Raw genomic sequence first — 17,726 nt, 5'->3', positions numbered from 1 at the left:
TGGAAAGTCTATTTATTCAGCCCGACTTTGATGCCTAAAGTTACTTGATAGCATCCTTCTAATATTCACAAAAGAGCAACAGGGCAGATGCAATTACAATTGGAAACTCATCAAAGTAAATTGATGCCTCTCTTGGTCCTGGACATTGCTGTTAGCTGTCTTCAGCTTCAGAAGTAGAAGTGGTGCCTGAGAAAAGGTGCAAGGCTCTTTTTCAGCTGGGACAAGCAATAAAGTTAATTCTGCTGGAATGGATGAAAAAAATGATCACCCAGCAGCTAAACCTGAAGAAGAACTAAGTGTAAGTAGGTGACTTAATCATTCTTCATTTCATACACTTCTTGACACTATTAGATCTTTTACGATATAATTCTCAAGTATTAAACTTAACATCTCAGTTAGATTTGTTATACCTTTCTATTTTATAACTCAATCTGAAAATGCCAACATATGTTTGTATACCTTCAGATTGCTAGTAACATGTATTTTCAGATAACTGAAATAATGAGAATGTCAGTGTGACAATAGGAAAAGCTTATTTTGGTGTCATGGCAGTACGTTTTTCCAAGAAGAGATCAATTTCTAGGCAAGAAAGGTAACATTAAAGTAGGTAAAGTGTTTTACTCTTCCCTGAGAAGATACAGAAGGGGATTATTGCATAAGTATTAACTCATGACAAAGAAACAATTAAATAATTCAGTGTATGGTAATAGTCAAATTGCAATTTTAGCTGGAAACCAATTCTAAAGTACAAGAACTAAGTCGCAGTAGACAGGAAAACTGAATTAAGAATTGTGATCCTTATTAAGGGAAGGGAACAGCTTAACTTTGCCTTTGTTTTTCTTACTATAAAGTGTTTATGGTAAACTGATATAACCTAGGGAAATATTTAAAATGTAGAGCATAACATTCAATATTCCAATGAATCCTGTGTAATAGAGAACTTTGCCATGCGAACCTTGATACACGAAGTGCATTTTTTTAAAATAAGATTAGATTGTGGTAGATGCAACAAAGGCATTGGTTGTTTCAAGTGCATACTTGTAGTCCGGTGATGTCAATCCTGAGCAGTCTTTAATAATCCTTGTCAGGAACTTGCTATCTAATTTTTAAGAATAAATATGTCTGGTTAGTTCTGCAGTTACAAAAATGAATGACATGGGAAAACTTAAATACAAAATATTTTTGGGGGAACCTTGATGAAAGTGGCCTAAACTTCAGATTTGAGAACAGAGCGTTCATTCAGCTGCCTCAAGCTGTCCTGTTGAACACCTGAGTTTATAAGGGAACGTTACGTGACAGAGCTGAGCTTTAAACAAACAGGGAATTTGGTTGTCAGAATTATACTCAATAAGGTTTTTTAAAAATACAGAAGATGGGCAAATTGAGTCCTTGTTGAGAACATGCCAAACAAGTGCAGTTAATTACCTAGATAGAAGATAAGAGTCTGAAATCTTCCAGTTCAGTGTTCTCACATTTTGTTTGAGGAAATTGTAAAGTGTACTGCTGGCTCTTACTACTCTACTCTTTATTACTTATTATTCATTTTTCTTCTCGTCTTTGAACATCCTCAACTCTGAGGTCAAAGATTGCTAGCCACTGTATTTGACTACGGGACTGGCAGGATATTTGTGGTGATGTTGCTTATGCTCCCTCTGTGAGGATACACAGAGCTCTCTTATTGAAAGCTTTACTAGGGCATAATATCAGAGAATCATAGAAAAAATTATGTTGGTAGGGACTTCTGAAGGTTTTTAAATTTTTAAAAAATGAGGCTAACATCAAAGCCAGAACATATTTCTATGGGTATTGTCCCACTGACTTTTGAATATCTCCAGGGACGGAGGTTCCCTGACCTCTCTGGGCACGGCTCAGGTGTATGACCCTCATGGTGAAATATGCTTCGCTCCCCCCAATCTAGCTGGAATTTCCCCTGCTGCCGTGTGTGACTGTTGTGGCTGTCTCTTCACTGTGCATCAGTGAGAAAACTGTGGCTCTGTCTTCTCCATAACCTGCTTTAGATAAGGAAATCTATAGTTAGACTTACTCACACTGTCTTTGCCTTCTTGTCTCTGTCTGAACAATCTCAGGGCTCTCAACTTTTTGCTGTACATCATATCCTCCAGCCCGTCGCCTCTTGGTGGCCCTCCCTTGGAATCACTCCAGTTTATCAACATCTCTGTTATACTGTGATGGGCCCAAAACTGGACACAGCACTTCAGATGTGGCTCTACTGGTGCTGGGCAGAACAAAACAACCACTTATTCTACATTATTTCACAGCACCACTTTTGCAAATGACTAGTAGTTATGCTTGTCATTTCCTGGGTATCAAGATCCATCAGCACAGTTTTTGTAGCCACTGTATTAAACTTAGCATCTGACACTGATAACTTGGAGTGCAGTTCTTAGCTGTGTGCTTCCTGACTTTCAGAGTCGTCTCCCTCCTCAAGTGAAATATAGTTAGTAGGGATGAAAAATGAGCCTTGTGTCCATGCATTTTAGTCTACAACAGGTCACACACTCTTGCAATGTGCCTTCTGAGGGTCTGTGCTGTTGTATGTGCATCTGTTCTAGCGTGATTGTGAATTCCTCTGTGTGGGCACAGAAGGGGATAAGTGATGGGACAGGGGTTTGTCCCTCAGCAGAGTGAGGCGCTCTGCACCTTGGGCAAATCATAGACCAGCTATCGTTTGTCTCTGTCAGAGATTCTTGATTTGCATTGCTGAGAGATGATGTACCTCTGAGTAGGCCCTAGCCTACAAGTGGCATAAAATCAGCTGTGACATGGGGGAGACCCACTTTGAAGATGCCCTTAAAATGAATCAAGCTATTCCAAAAACAAGGAAAAAGATGTTTTTTTTTTTGTTTGTTTTTGTCTTCGTCTTTAAAATGGTGAAGTTCAGTTTCATCTTTGTATATATGAGGTTCTGAGCCAGGTCTTTTTGTCTCAAAGGCTGTTTTGTGCTTCATAGAAGACTTCCTGCTAAAACTCTTGCTGCTCATTGCCAACTGATGTTTGTCAACACCTCCAGTCATGGAGAACCCACAACTTCCTAAGGCAACCTCTTGAGAGCTTCCCTCTCGTTAGCATCAACATGGTTTTAGAATATTTTTCCTGAGTGTTCTTTATTGATGTGGCAATATTATGTAACTTATGTTATAGTTGTGATATAAGGAGGAAATTCAAGGGGTTTTTTATGGTTCTAATTCTGGTGCAGCATGTGTTCGTACCCAGTGCACTTGGTCATTAACGCCCTGAGTGGTCCAGGGACTCTCCAGCTAACCTCTGCATAGATGAGACGATTAATTGTCTTGAGAAAAGGTGACTGAACCTCTCACTGATCTCGCAACAAAGCATTTGACTGTCACAGGACCTCTCCAAGTGGGAATTTTATGAAGTCCCAGAGATTTCCCCAGGCAGCTCTTGCTGTGCCTGCAGCAAATGATAGACATTACTTGCATGATTAAATGCGCTGATTATCTCCTGCAGAGGAAAATTCCTGGGGGAGTGTCTGGTACAAACAGATTTTCCAGAACGGACCAAACTGTAGATAAGTAAGATACTTTTAGGAAGTAGAAACTGCTCCTGCAAATGCAGAAATGGTCACATAGTAGTCTTTTGTACCCAGATAAGATGGTCAGGAGATATTTTGAATCCAGCTTTAGAAAATCTGGGACTGTAGTTAAAAATAAAATGTCAAGGGGCTGGATATCCAGGTGATGACCTTGTCCAGGTCCCATCCCAGCGAGGCCTGTGCTGTGTCCTCCTGTTCAGTGGAGGCAACTTCTCAGAGGGAGCTGGACATGCAGGAGGAGGATGTCTGTACCTATTGCTCCTCATCCTGAAAGGAAGCAGAGACCTTTTTCTGAGGAATGAGTGAGTTGAGCCCACTTGTATTGGGATAGTTCTGGTCTGAGAAGAAAGTGGCTTTTTTTCGAACAGCAGTGACATTTTGACCACGGGCTGGGAGGAGAAATGATAGTGTGCCTATGCCTGTCTCTTGGTTCTTTAGCAGGGAAATGACAAGCCATAGTATTGGAAAAAAGATTGACTATTTGAATGTCATGCTAACCCCTCCCGCTTCACGCAAAGGGAATGAATGGCTGAACGTGTGTCTGCTTCCGCACCAAATTTGCGTAAGCATAGCAACTATTTAGGTCATGAGACGCCTCACTAGGTTATGATACCAAGCTGCTAGTGAAAAGCTGCTGTTCTGCAGTACTTGTCTGTGTATACATCTCAGCTGCAGGCAGTGCAAGGTAATTCAGTGTTGTCTACCTTTTGGACTAAAGAGGGCTAATTTACACTAATGAGGAATGCACAAGGATATTAGCATTCATTCAGATGGTTAGTGCTGGGTAGCTGTTGCATGGTGAGCTGTTATCCTAGGGTATATTGTGGTTTTGCATCCTTATGCAATAGGGACTGACTGTGTTATATCAGCAAGTGTCTGGAAGAAAAGGACCTTACTTTCTGACTGGAGTTTTAAAGTGCTACGAAGTTAATTATAGTTGTGTGTATGCAGTAACAGACAAGTATATGTCAGAATCTGTTCTAGTCATTGGTCAGTCAATTGCTGTTAGAAATGTTCCACATTTTTTGTTGTCTTTTACCATATTTTAGGTAGCCAACATCTCAGTTCAAATGGTAGCTGCAGAAGATAAGTTGGCGAAGAGGATTCTGGCAAGGAAAAAACATGGCAAATTGAAACTGAAGAAAAAAGATAAGTTGCTGTGGAATTTTCAGAACAAAATAATTCTCTTTACCCTCATTCTATTCATTTTAGGAGTTGTAACCTGGACATTACTGTGGCTCTTCATTGGTGAGTTGCTGAAAGCTCATGCCAATTTCATACGTCACTCTCCCCAGTCGCACTTTCAGTTGGGTTTAGGATCTCACTTGTCCTGAAAGCTGTTTCTAAAATAAACATGAATCTTGTTTAAATGGGGTTGAAAGACTCTTGGACATCTTTGTTAAGACTTCAGACAGTTGAATTAACAAGTAATTATAAGAGCAGGCATAGCTGCTGGCTTTAGGAAGTGTGACTTTTTATCTTAAGTGTTATGCGAAACATTTTTTTGCATGTGCTAGCTAATTGCATAGACCCGACAGTTCCTATGAACTTGATTCCTCAAATTTTGACTTCCACTGTGTTTCTTGGCCTGCTGAAGGCCAAGTAAGTTTTGTCTCTCATGCAAAATAGAATTAAAGAAATTAAAGGGGAGTAGAATATAGAAGGCAAATATTTATTTTAAGACCTGTACAAACACTGGATAGGACAAGAAATTATCACTTCTGTGGAGTGTTTTCTTTTTGCCTGATGTGTTGAAGTGAGCAATAAAAGCTATGTTCTCCTCTTTAAACCCCTGATGCTAATATTGCCTAAGATTCCTTAGGGATGATCCAGAATCTGGATGTTGATATTGCCTTCGTTATGCTCGTTCATTTGTATGGTGGTATCTTATCTTGTGTGTAGGGAACAGGTGCTCAATTAACCTTCATATTGTGAGACTCTTCTGGAACAGTTTGGCTGTGAAACTGTAGTGTTCATTTGGTAGTCCTTTCCACTGTAAGGCTGAATAGATTAATTTGGTTTAGAATTTAATCAGAAAGAAATCTCATTTTTATTAAAACAAAATAAAAATTGGAGGCTAACTGTTGTCTTTTTTTCTTGCAGTTCAGGCAGAAAACAAAGATGCATTGTATTTTGTCGGACTGTTTCGTGTTGCCAACATAGAGTTTCTCCCAGAATATAGGCAGAAGGAGTCGAAAGAATTCCTCTCCGTGGCGCAGAATGTGCAGCATGTGGTAAGATGAGGGGGCTGCTTGGCTAGCAAAAAGATCAGAGCTGTGAACAAGAGGTGCAACTTTCAGATGGCATTGAGTCTGCTGTGGTGGTCTGCTTCCCCCCCTGCCACTGGAAGACCGTGTACAAAGGGTGGCTATCTGGAGGCAGAAAGGACCTGAGTGCTTTCAGCTTGTTGATCACAAACTGAGCTTTGAAAAGGCCTGTTTAACTTTTACATTTACTAAAAAATTTACGTATTTCCCCCCACAAATCGGAGTCTATGAATAGAACTGTACACAAGTCCTTCAGAACTTAATTGCCACTTTTGAGACATTAAACCAGTCAAGTCTTTTGCATTTAAATTGGTATCTGCTGCCAGTCTTCTGCCTTAGAGCATCTGTAATTACCCCAGACCTCTCAAACATATTTACATTTACATTTCCTTCTGACGCCAGGTATTCTAAAGACCATTATTCTTCCCAAACACCTTGCGTCAGTCAAAGCAGAAGTAGCACTCTGTTGTAGGGAGTTAAGGCTGCTCTACAGTGGGAAGAGGGGGTGGGAATCTTGGTTAAAAGTGAATTTGACTTTAAAGACATTTGGTGTGGGGAGCAAAACGGCATTAATGTCAGGAAGTGCAGCACTATCCACATAAGGAATCAAGCAATAGTAAGAAAATTGATAAGCAAAAAAACAAGTCAGATGCAACCAAGATTTTTGAATAAATGCTAAGTTTTTGTCATCTTATAGTATGAACTCATGTTCCTGTTTTCCAGCTCTATCTTTGATAAGAGGGATGACTCTTCCCTGTGCCCTGCCCCCCCCAAAAGGTGGATCACAACAGACTTGAAAGCAGGCAGTCTAGTTTCCTAGTCCTGCATAAGTGCTGTCAGGCAGGGGTGACAGACAACCAGCGAGGGCATGCCCTTCCCTCACTCTCCGTGGAGCAGCTCTAACCTGCTGTGAGCCCGGTGTCTTGCTCTCGTCCCAGAGCATCCCGCCATTGTTGCACATAGAGGAGAGAGGCGACTGCCAGCGTCACCACCTCCTACTTGAACCGAACTTGGCAATTATTTTTTTGTCTGTAAACTTTGCCTGAACTCACCAGTGGATTTTACATTGCTGAAAGTGCACTTCTTGGTGACATGACTGTTGACTAAAATTGCTAGTAGGGACATGGGGGATTTGGGTTTGTTTTGGTTTACTCCTTGAAACCCTTTTGTTTAAGGCTCCTGGCCCAGAGACCCACAGACTGGTAGCGGAAGAACCTGTTAAGATAAGCTCCTTTTCCCTTCAATAGTGACAGTAATATATAAAATCCCTTGTAGCCTAATCTGGACAAAGATTGAGCTCCGCCCATTTTATTTAGGCCCTTAAAACAGCTGTTTAAACTTCTCATGTCAAACACTAAAAGTTAGGGACTAATATTAATGTGATTTTTACAACCTTTGCTTCAAACTAACCTGTGTCGCAGTCCCTTGGGCATTAATTTTAACCATTACGCAGCAGGATGAGGTCTGAACAGCTTGAGGTACATGCCACCTTGTGGCTTTAGAAGCGTGCCTCTTTGAACAAGAGGAATTAAGGTTATTGTCGCATGCATACAAAGAACTGGTGGAACTGAGAGCTTGCTTTACCCAAAGGCAGTCCCACAGCATGAAATGAGCAGAGTTTTTCCTTCTCCACATATATTATGTTGTGTATTGGAAAGAAATATGTTAATACTAAGCTGTTAGTGAAGAAAATAGACACAAACTGAAGTGAAATGCAAGAAAATTCCACATAAATGTTAGAAAAAAACTGTTTAACTGTGAAGGCGATCAAACACTGCAGCTGGTTGTCCAGAGAGGCTGTGTAGTCTCCATTCTTGGAGATGTTCAACTGGACGTGGCCCTGAGCAACCTGGTGTAGTGGATCCTGCTTTGACCAGTGGGGCTGGACTAGATGCTCACCAGAGGCCCGTTCCAATCTCAGTCTTTCTGTGATTCTGTGGAAAAAGCTCTGATATGTGCTGTTAACTGCACCTTAGTACCAACATACAAAATGTTATGAGTACGTGCGTATTTCCTGAAGACTGGCCCTAAGTTTCAGCACCAGGATAGGGAAGCCTTCTGTGGGATTTGCTGGGCAAAGCATGTGCACTATTTTCAAAACTCATTTATTTGGAAAAAGAATTGCTGTACACGTTAGCTGGCCATGGGCAGAAGATTTGATGTTTCCTGGGAATATCGGATTTGTTATGGGTGTATTGCAGAGCTGGTCTGTTCATGTCTGCTGCTCTGCCTAGCTTGGCTGCTGAATGTCTGGAAATGTGTGCAGATTGCATATTCTTGGTGGAAAAAAAAAAGGATGTTCCTAGGAAAGCCTAGGCATATAACAATTCTAGGTATGGCTGATTTTCAGAAGTGCTAAATCTTCATTGGCTTAATACTTTCTCTTTCAGATGAACTTGGTCTACACAACCTCCTCTTTCTCCAAATTTTATAAGCAGTCCACAGTTTCAGAAGTCAGGTAAAACTGTGGTTAATGTAATTATGTTTCTGCTGGGTAGTATATAATGTAATGAGCTCACAAAAGAAACCTGGTTTTGGTGGTTATGATTTAATCTCTTTGCTATGCACTCGTACTAATACCAAAATACATTTATAACCTCTACCAATTCATTTCATGAAAGTAAGGGCAAACTAAAGTCATATAAGCAGTTTTTTGTCTGTCAGGAATATAATCTAAGGCAAACAGAAATAATGTCCCTAAAGAGGTTTGGTGATGCTTTGGCTGATAGGTCACACAGCAGTTTAACCACTTAAACATGCTGTTAGAGCACAACTCTGTATTATTGGCCAAGTTACACATATTTTATAAGTAATGTTATTGGTATAAAACTGTTTTCTACCGACAGAAAAAGGGGTAAATCCTTATACTGCAATAAAGTACATTTACTCTAGTATTACATATGCAATTAATGCTAGAGGATTAGTTATTCCAATTCAATGATCTTTAGGAGATAATCCAGCTCTAATTCAAGTAGATATGATCATTTCCATAGATGTCAAAAGTCAGTAGCCCTCAGGAACTCAGCCTAGTGAAGATCCCCAACTGGGTGCGAGGAGTGCGGTTTGGCATTTTGGGCTTTTTGGGGGTTTTTCTTTGGGGGCGAGAGAAAATACATTTAGTGTGTCAAAGCAACAAACCAAGATGGAAATAAGCCGTACTCTTCTAAATTTGTACTTCAGAAGCTAGAAGAGTCTAGTCTTCAGAAAACTTTCAATATGATGGTAATCTGTAGGACCTTTTTATTTCAGCAACAACAACAATGGAGGCCTCCTTATTCATTTCTGGATCGTATTTGTGGTACCACAGGCGAAAGGCCAAGTGCTGTGTGAGGATTGTGTGGCTGCCGTTATAAAGGATTCCATTCAGACAAGTATCGTTAACCGGACCTCGGTGGGAAGTCTTCAGGGCCTTGCAGTCGACATGGACTCCATTGTGCTAAGTGGTTAGTATTAGCACATACCCATGTCCTTGAGGAAATACTTGGTTAAGCAAACATTTTTATCTTGGAGTAGCAAATTCTATAAATAAACCAAAATCTTCATCCAACATCTTTAGCTTCTAATACTAAAATTACTGTAGGAAAAAAAAAAAAAGGAAAATCAAAACCAGGTTTGAGGTCAAATCAAGATACAAAGTATCCCTGTGAACACCGACTGAAAAACTTCCATTGCTTTGAGTGCTTATGTTTAAATTCAGGAGCTAAGCTTGACACCTTATAGCCAGCTCAGATTTGGGTTAGTCTATGTCTTTAAAAGTATAAAAAGGTGAAGGGTTAAGCTTTCCACATGGATCAAACTTTAGCCCCTCCATTGAAAATGAGATTCTTGTCACCCCTTTATTAAAGATTAAGAAATAGATTATAAAGCTGCCCATTCATTAAACAAGTCATGTGCTATTCCTGGCTGTCTGGGGAAGAAATTAGCAATGTAGGATTCAAGTTTCTGTTTAATGTAATTAGCTACAAAATGTTGTATGATTTTCATCTTTATGAACAAAGGACAGAACAAGCTTCATTTGAACAACTCTGTCCAGCTGAAAGCTGAAAAAGACTTTCTGGCCAAAGGTGAGAAAATGACCTCCTGGGTACCTCTGTCTCAGTCCTTCAATTAAATTTGACTGCTTAATTGACATACAGTTTCTTCTTGCCTCAGGTGCTAGGATGTCTGGGCACATGATAGCTCCAAAGCTGCTTGCAAAATTTGCAAAAATGAAGGGGGCTTGGGCAGCCTTCCTTGTTGAGATAGCTGTTTTGTCCTGTGTCTTCAGTGTTATGATTAAAGGCATGTAATTGAATTAAACCCTGAATTCTGGATTTTGGGCAAATAAGAAGACTTACACAACTCTTTTTCTGTGCAGCAGGTCTTCGGTCAGATTATTGGTCAACAACAGGAACAGGTAATTCACCGTTTTGGCAGCTTCCTGGCAGAGGAGAGGTGGAGAACAAAGCTTTTAGTTCATGTCTTAGACTCAAAGATACTATTTAGTGTTAATTTAAGAGGGTTAAATTCAGCCTTGGCATTTATGTCTTGAGTTGCTATAAGAGTGACCAAGAGTCTTGCATGCGACAAATACAGAAACTATCTGCGTTTAGTCTGACTGGTAAATTTTTTAGATGTACCTGGTGGCATGGTAGGAAATAAACTCGGTCGGTTAGTTGTTTGCTATTAATGCTGTGTTGAAGAGAAGATTAAGCTTTTCTAAACTGGGTAGTACTGAATTTAAATCTATGTATTGGCTTTTGAGATTATCAATAGCAATGTTTTTGTCCATCCTTTATCCACCTTTACTCCCTTTTCTCCAAGGTTAATGAGTTCTTGTTTTGAATGAATTCCCGAAGAGAAATTAGTTTAAGCAGTCCATTTTTGCCATGGTTATGGGGGACACTACTCATACACCTGCTTGGTTTTGTGTTGTAAACCTTCCAGTAGGGTTCTCTGGCAGTTTGCAGAGGCTTTACAAGCAGTTTAAAAGTACAGCACATCTATGTTCACTAGTGTGTGGAGTAGGTACCTAGAAAAAATGTGCTACTAGGCTAAGCAATGGTATGCTAATCACCTCTGATGCAGACATCTGATAAATCTCTGTTGGGCCAGCAGCTGTCAATCAGGCAGGGATGTGTTGGCCTCCCTTGTTCCTTGATAGAGGCATACTTTTCATCTTGTGAAGTTGCACACTTTCAGTTTTTTAAGGGCTTTATAACTTTCCATGTCTGTATTTTACTTTTCTGAGACATTAACTTGTACTATTTCAACAATTACATTTCTATCTGTGATTTCCACTTCTGTTAACTTGCAAGGTTTTAGCTTGCATACCTTCTCAGAATTCAACAATTGCTTTTGTCAGTGCAGCCGAGTCAAGGTCTCCTAGTACTGCTGTCCACAGGTGGACTTTGGGTCACAGGCCCTGGGCCATGGTTTGCAATGCTTAGATGAATATCAGCCCATAATTTCCAAAATTCAAGTCAAGTTTGCTGCAGCATTCATTTGGTTAAAACCTTTCTTGACTTAAACTGCAAAGCATAGCAATATTGGCCTTTGTCACATCTCCTTACGTGCATTTTAATTATATAAAAGAATTTTGTGCATTGGTGCTTACTTGTATAGCAATTTTGTCTCCCAGTTCAGTGTTCCAGGGCAGAGGAATTAGTACAGTCAGATCTTATGTTTCAGTTTATTCCAGAGTACGTTCCCTAAAGGAGAAGAAAATAAGAACAGTGCAACGCAAATATTGATTCTAAGGCTTTTTTAGGACTTATATGGTATCTTTCACACAAAGGGAGAAGGATGACCTGCCATATTCTGTTCTTTCAGAGACTTACAGTGTAGTCAACCACAGGTAGCAGCTGGTATCTAGGAGAAGCGCAGTGCTGGTATGCAATGAAGTTGCAGGGGCACAACAACATGGATTGTCACAGGAGTTGAGAAAGTCTTATATTGGTGCAGTTTCATTTGTTGGGGTACATTGAGTGTGTCTGCTTAGGACTATAGAATATGGTGCAGAGGTTAAAATGTTAATGCAACAGCATACAAGTAAGGTGCGTGGCCTGGTTGTATTTTGAGAGCAATGGAGTTACCTTGGCATGAAGATGTACCTAGTTATTAGTTCAGGCACAGCGCTGGAGTGCAGATTTATTGAAGAATGGGTTGGAGAAGGGACCCGTCACTCGCATCAGCTGAATCTCTGCTTGCATTGCCATGGTATCTGGCTATGCAGAGTCTGCTTGGGTAAAGACTGCATCCAGCTTTGGTTTCAAACAGGTATGCTTGCATTACTTCTAGTTCCAGAGCCAGCTCTGAAATCTCTGCATCATGCTCCTCACCAGCAGTGAGCTTGTCACATTTTTAACTAGTTAGTAGAAATAATGGTAGTCACACAATTCTAAAGATTATGATCAAAGCTGGCTTTGCTGGGGGTGAGTAAATAAGCACAAATAACTATTATAAATAAGAATATTATTGGGAGGAGATAAGAACAAGAAGGAGGAACAATGGCTCAGCCGAAGCTTTAAATAGTTATAACTGTAATTCAGTTGAACAGTATGTGACCCTTACAGATTGTTCGTGAACATTCATAGCATTAGTTTCAAGCCTGTAAATTAGAAGTGGAAGTCAGACAAAGCCTGCCGCTTCCTGTCTTGAGTAACTGCTGGCTAAAAGGCCAACATTTCATTTGAGTCAACAACCGACAGTGAACTTTCACAGTGCTCTAATTGGTGTTCCATGATAGTAACTATTTCAGAGACTTGTCTTTTTAATAGGCAGAAATTAATGCAAACATTTACTTTGGATCTTGTTCTCCCTAATTTGCATTTTCCTCCTTCTTACCTTTCAAAGAGCTATGTTAAGAGCTTTAGATATGACCAAACAAAAAAAATCCCTAAAGCTTTTTGCTGAATGGGAGTTGCAATATTGAATTGAAATAAAGACCTTAATAGGTTTGACTTAAAAGCAACAATTGTTTCAGCTTAATTAGAAAATTGGATGCAAGCGGGGTAATTTTGTGGTGATTCTTATCTAAATTATGGCACAGCCTCTTTTTGCCTTTTTTTTTTTTTTTAATAAAAGTGTTTTGTAGGCTAGGCTGTATTGTTTACATTTCATGATACTTCAGTTTCTAACAGTGACTTCTAATGCTGCAAAAGTTATCAAGACTTAACAAGACAAACTGCTGGTCTGAATTAATTTTGACCCTGCTCTGAGCAGGACGTTGAACAAGAAAGGTCCTAGCATCCCTTCCAACCTGAATGAATTGGTGAATCTGAATTTAGTGGTGGCACTTTACAGCTCATTTCACAATAAAACATTGAGAAGCCTGATGTTTGAATAATAATAATCTAAAAAACACAGAGTAATACAAAAATGTAGCTTGATTTTTATTTTGTTTTTATTTTATTTATTATAAATATCCTAATATCTGTAGGGGTGAGCAGTTGTTTTCTGCCTTGATGAACATTTCCTAGTGAACAATTATTTAAGTACTTTATCCTCTGGGAGTTCCACAGATCTTTAACAGCAAATACCTGTTGTACAAAATGGCGGTGCTTTTGTGCAAATACCCTGCAGGGACTTATTTACGGCACTGTGATGTTCTGTAGTTTTATGAATAGACTTTTCCTTGACCACAGACTTGTAACTAAGATGCAAACAAAGAGTGGCCTAGACCACTTTGTCTTCACCTTTAGCTATGCTTTCATATGTTGCTTTAGCTTAAAATTATTTTTAGGAATTTTTTTTGTACTCCATGAGGATTTAACAGTTTTGTAGTGAGTGTCCAGTATTGAAAATGTGACATTTCCACAGGAACAAATTGTATGGATGATCTGTATGCTGATCGCCTACATGAGCGCTTTCCTCTGGATATCCATGCTGTCTCAGGGGGAACGATCTGCTATTTTAAGCTGATTGCATCGGTGGGCCACCTTATTCGTCTTTCAATAGTATCCCTTCAGATTGAAGCAGATAACTGCATCACTGACTCATTAGCAATTTATGACTCTCTGATGCCAATCAAACATAAGATACTGTACCAGTGAGTATAAATTTTCTTTGAGAAGTCATTGACAATAAGTTGGGTTGTTTTTCTGTAGATTTGTCAACAGCATTTTTGGTGGGTTTTGGTTTGTTTTGTTAGAAATACTCTGATCTTCATGCGTTATGCACACAACACCTGGCAAAATACTCTTTTCTTTTTTTTTTAAAAAAAAGTGGAAAAGTTGATCTTGCTAATAAAAGAAACAGTTAAATATTCTTTAAATTCTTCTTTATTCTTCAACTGGAGTGCATCTTCACCTAGCTGCAGAACTATGAGAAGTTCACACATTATTGGGCGGAATTTTCTGTTTCTTGTCAGGAAACAGATGCTAACTAAAAGAAAAATGTCAAAATTTCCTCCCCTAAGCAAACTCTTCTTCCATACAAAGATTAGTGCTCTTCATATGATGACTGAAGTTCTAAAACTAAGTCTCGTGATTCTTTGGATACTTACCGTCACTCAGCAGTTCAGCGGGTTTTTTTAGCTCCTCTATTTGAATAGTTTAGAGGGTTATTAAAATCTAGAGTTGAAGCTGTGATGGGTTGAGGGATGTGGACTATGTTTTTCTTCTTTTAAATTATTCCCCCCTCCGCCCCCATGATCCGGTAGGCTTCTTTGGCGATTTTTTTTTTTTTTTTTTTTTGTTTGAAGTTCCCGGTAACTAGTTTCATAGGGCTCTGTTATACTAAAAGGTGAAGACACCAACTCCATCAAATAGACAAAGAGCTCAGTGTTTTGGTCACTGAAATCCTTTTCTCTGGCCTGCCAGCGTGTGTATAAGCCTCAAAAAAGAGCATTGGCTTGTCAGTCCTCTTTGAGAGCTGTCCTCTGGTGATCTGAATCACGCACTGACTTGTCTATAAAACAGCAGATGGTGTTCACTTACTTGTTAGTATCTGTGGAGGACTGAGGTTATCTGCTATGTAATGTATATGGAAAGTAACTTTTTTTATGAGACTAGTTGATTGACTTGTGTTCTTCATTTCTGACTTGAAGAATAACTTGCTTGTCTTTCCCACAGCCCCAGTGCCAAGCTAAATCTGTTGGTCTAATAAAATAATTTTTCTACAAGCCTTTCTTTACTATTGGCTTCATTCATTTTTGCTTGGAGTGAAGGCTGAAAGTATTATTTCATAGAGCTAACCAGTCCATCTTCCTTTCCATGTTTTCAATTTTTCTTTTTTGTAAGAAGTAACTTTCCAATACTGGGTTTCTAACTGGCCTTGTAACAGGTACTTTTGTGTTTAAGAGCATTTTTACTCATTTGAGTATTTGACTTATTTGATTTTCGGTTGGACTCGATGATCTTAGAGGTCTTTTCCAACCTTAACGATTCTATGATTCTATGATACTAGGCATTGAAAGTAGGTAAGCTCTGCACCAGTGGAAAATTTAGGCACAGAATGAGAGTAATGTGTTGGGGTTTTGTTTTGGGTTTTGTCTGTTTGGTTTTTACCAATTGCTTATGTATATACTCTCCTCTCTTCCCCCTCAGAGCTTGTGAACCGGCCGATTCGTTGGTGTCACTTGTGTCCACAAATAATCTCATGCTGGTAATGTTTAAGGCAGCACAAATAAAAGAACGGAAGGAATTCCATGGGTATTTTGAGGTCATTACACAAGAAAGTAGGTTTGCTCTGTGTTTGGAAATGTTTTTATTGTATTGTTTCTGTCTAAGATCCCAAAGTGGCTGTCGTGTTCCTGACTATGGATAAATGATTCCTGTATCTCAGTTTTTTTCTACATGTGTCTCTCTCTCCTTCATCTCCTCTGCATTACTGAGTGTCTGCCTTCCTCTTGATTAATTTAATCTGTGCAGATTAGCTGTCCTTAAATGAAATATGAAGGGAGAAGGCTGAAATCAGCACTGACTGAATTCAGCTGGTCAGGACTGCAATGTGCCAGTAGATGGAGTTGTTATTCCGGGTGTAGCTCTGCTCTGGGCTCTCTCCTGGTTTGGGACTCAGCGATGATGTTAAAGGTGAAAGGAATTCAGCGCTAAAAAACTAGTTTCAGAAAATAAAACTTCAGTAGCTTTGTCTGCATTTTCTATCGGTCCCTGCGTCATTAACACAAAGGAGTCGGTTATGTTTGTGTGTCAAGTCCATCATCCGTTTTATACTGCTTTAAGCTTTAAGAGTTGGTTAGACCATAATCACAAATGGGACGAGGAACATCACGCTAGTAGCACAAGGAGAAAAATCTAACACAATCCAATGCAAGGAAATTCAAGCTGCTCAAAAAGATGCTGCATACTTTCCATGTTGAGAGTAACTAAGCATTAAAATGTCATTGTAAAAGCATGTGATAAATTCTCCATCATAAGTAAACTCAAATTCATGGCTGTTATTTTTGGTTGGTTGGTTTAAATTCAGGGCTGGGTTTTCTTTGTTGGTTTCTGTGTGTGTGTGTTTTGTTTTAATGAATTCTCTAAATCCATTGAGCAGTCATACAAGGAAGTTTGGGCTTCCAGGAGGCTGATTAGATTAGCACGTTGTCTATTTCTCTTCTAACTGGCTGCATTTTAAGACTAGAGACCCTCCTGTACAACAGCAGTGTGGATGTATTGATGTGCAACGCTGTTCACTGAGACTTGTTTGCAGAACTGCCTTCAGAGAAATAACCGATACAAACTTCACAAAGTCTTCTCCCGGTCTTGCAGAGCCCAGCAAGCATTCCTAGATTTTTACACCCCTTGTCTGTCTGTCTGCATCATTGGGAAGGGTATCTTTTTACAGCTTGAACCCAGATAAATATAATTCCTAACCTGCCTTGTTTTGAGGTGGAAGAGTTCTGATAAATTCAGATGCTTAACCCACTGAATAGCTTTGCTGGAAATATATTAAGGTTTACCAACTTTTGCTTCCTTTTTTTTTTTTTCCCCCCTAGGGTGTGGAAAAGCAATAGTGACAAAAGAGAAAATTGGCTATGAAGGGAGAATCACAAGTCCCTATTACCCAAGCTATTATCCTCCAAACTGTCTTTGTGCGTGGAGCTTCCAGGTAACATGAATCTCTCTCTCAGGCGCTGTTGTGTGTTTGGGACACACAGAACCTGTGAGTATAGCAGAAGCAATTGTGTAGGGAGTAACCCGCATCCTTACAGATGTGGCAGTTTATAGAAATGACATAGCTGAATAGCTGGCTGTGTTCATATTTTTTGTGTTAGGTTTTTCTTGGTTTTCTGTGCAGTTATTCTTAACGAAGAGAACATAGTTCCTAAGTTGTCTTATTATAAAGGTGAAGAGCTGAGATAAGTTTTGATGTCTGGCCTGCAGAATTGCTTTATGGCAGAGAATGTAAGACACTACTGTTTTTAATTCCCCTCTTCCCACCCCCAAAAATTTGGAAAAAAAGTATGTACAGAAGAGTCCTCTAACCTAGTTATTACCGCCACTTCTCTGATATCTCTTCTCAGTCTATTTTGTTATGCTTAATACACTGAATTTTTGTCTCCTAAGATGTTCTGTCCTATCAGCACAGTCCCACAGACTGTTTTCTCTTGACACCTTTTTTCTGCATCTCTTCAGGTACTTTCCTGAAAGCAAATGACCAAAAGTTTACATCTGTTTAAAATAGTTTTGTCACGTCTTGTCTGATGACATTACTATTTCCCTGTTGATGCTGCTAAAATATGATCTTTGACTTACAGTTTGCCCTTAGTGTTTTCCTCTCTAAAGAATCTGGCAATGGATACAGTGCAGTCCACTGGTTACCCATCTTTCTGCTTATGCTACTCCTGTCTGGTTAAGCTAGTGATTGCCCACATTGAATCACACCGATCTGAATGGAGTCCAGCTTGCCATGACCTACAGCCTTTTCCTCTTCTAGAAAGCCAAGGCGATTACTTTTTT

General features: G+C 39.5%; 1 protein-coding gene across 1 annotated transcript in view; it reads left to right on the top strand.

The window, feature by feature from the left end:
- Positions 1-247: 247 nt before the first annotated feature.
- The window catches only part of TMPRSS7 (transmembrane serine protease 7), a gene marked incomplete at both ends in the record, with an annotated part of 32,263 nt that continues 14,784 nt past the window's right edge, over positions 248-17,726 (top strand). Inside the window, 9 exons of the mRNA XM_082305064.1 lie at positions 248-298; positions 4,624-4,822; positions 5,678-5,808; positions 8,232-8,299; positions 9,091-9,284; positions 10,199-10,237; positions 13,642-13,870; positions 15,369-15,499; positions 16,763-16,875. Coding sequence (XP_082161190.1) covers positions 248-298; positions 4,624-4,822; positions 5,678-5,808; positions 8,232-8,299; positions 9,091-9,284; positions 10,199-10,237; positions 13,642-13,870; positions 15,369-15,499; positions 16,763-16,875 — 1,155 coding nt within the window. The remainder of the gene's footprint in view (positions 299-4,623; positions 4,823-5,677; positions 5,809-8,231; positions 8,300-9,090; positions 9,285-10,198; positions 10,238-13,641; positions 13,871-15,368; positions 15,500-16,762; positions 16,876-17,726) is intronic.

This window comes from Platalea leucorodia (genome assembly GCF_965183815.1).
Source record: "Platalea leucorodia genome assembly, chromosome: 2".
In the NCBI taxonomy this organism is placed as follows: Eukaryota; Metazoa; Chordata; class Aves; order Pelecaniformes; family Threskiornithidae; genus Platalea; species Platalea leucorodia.
This window is presented reverse-complemented; position numbering and strand designations above follow the sequence as displayed.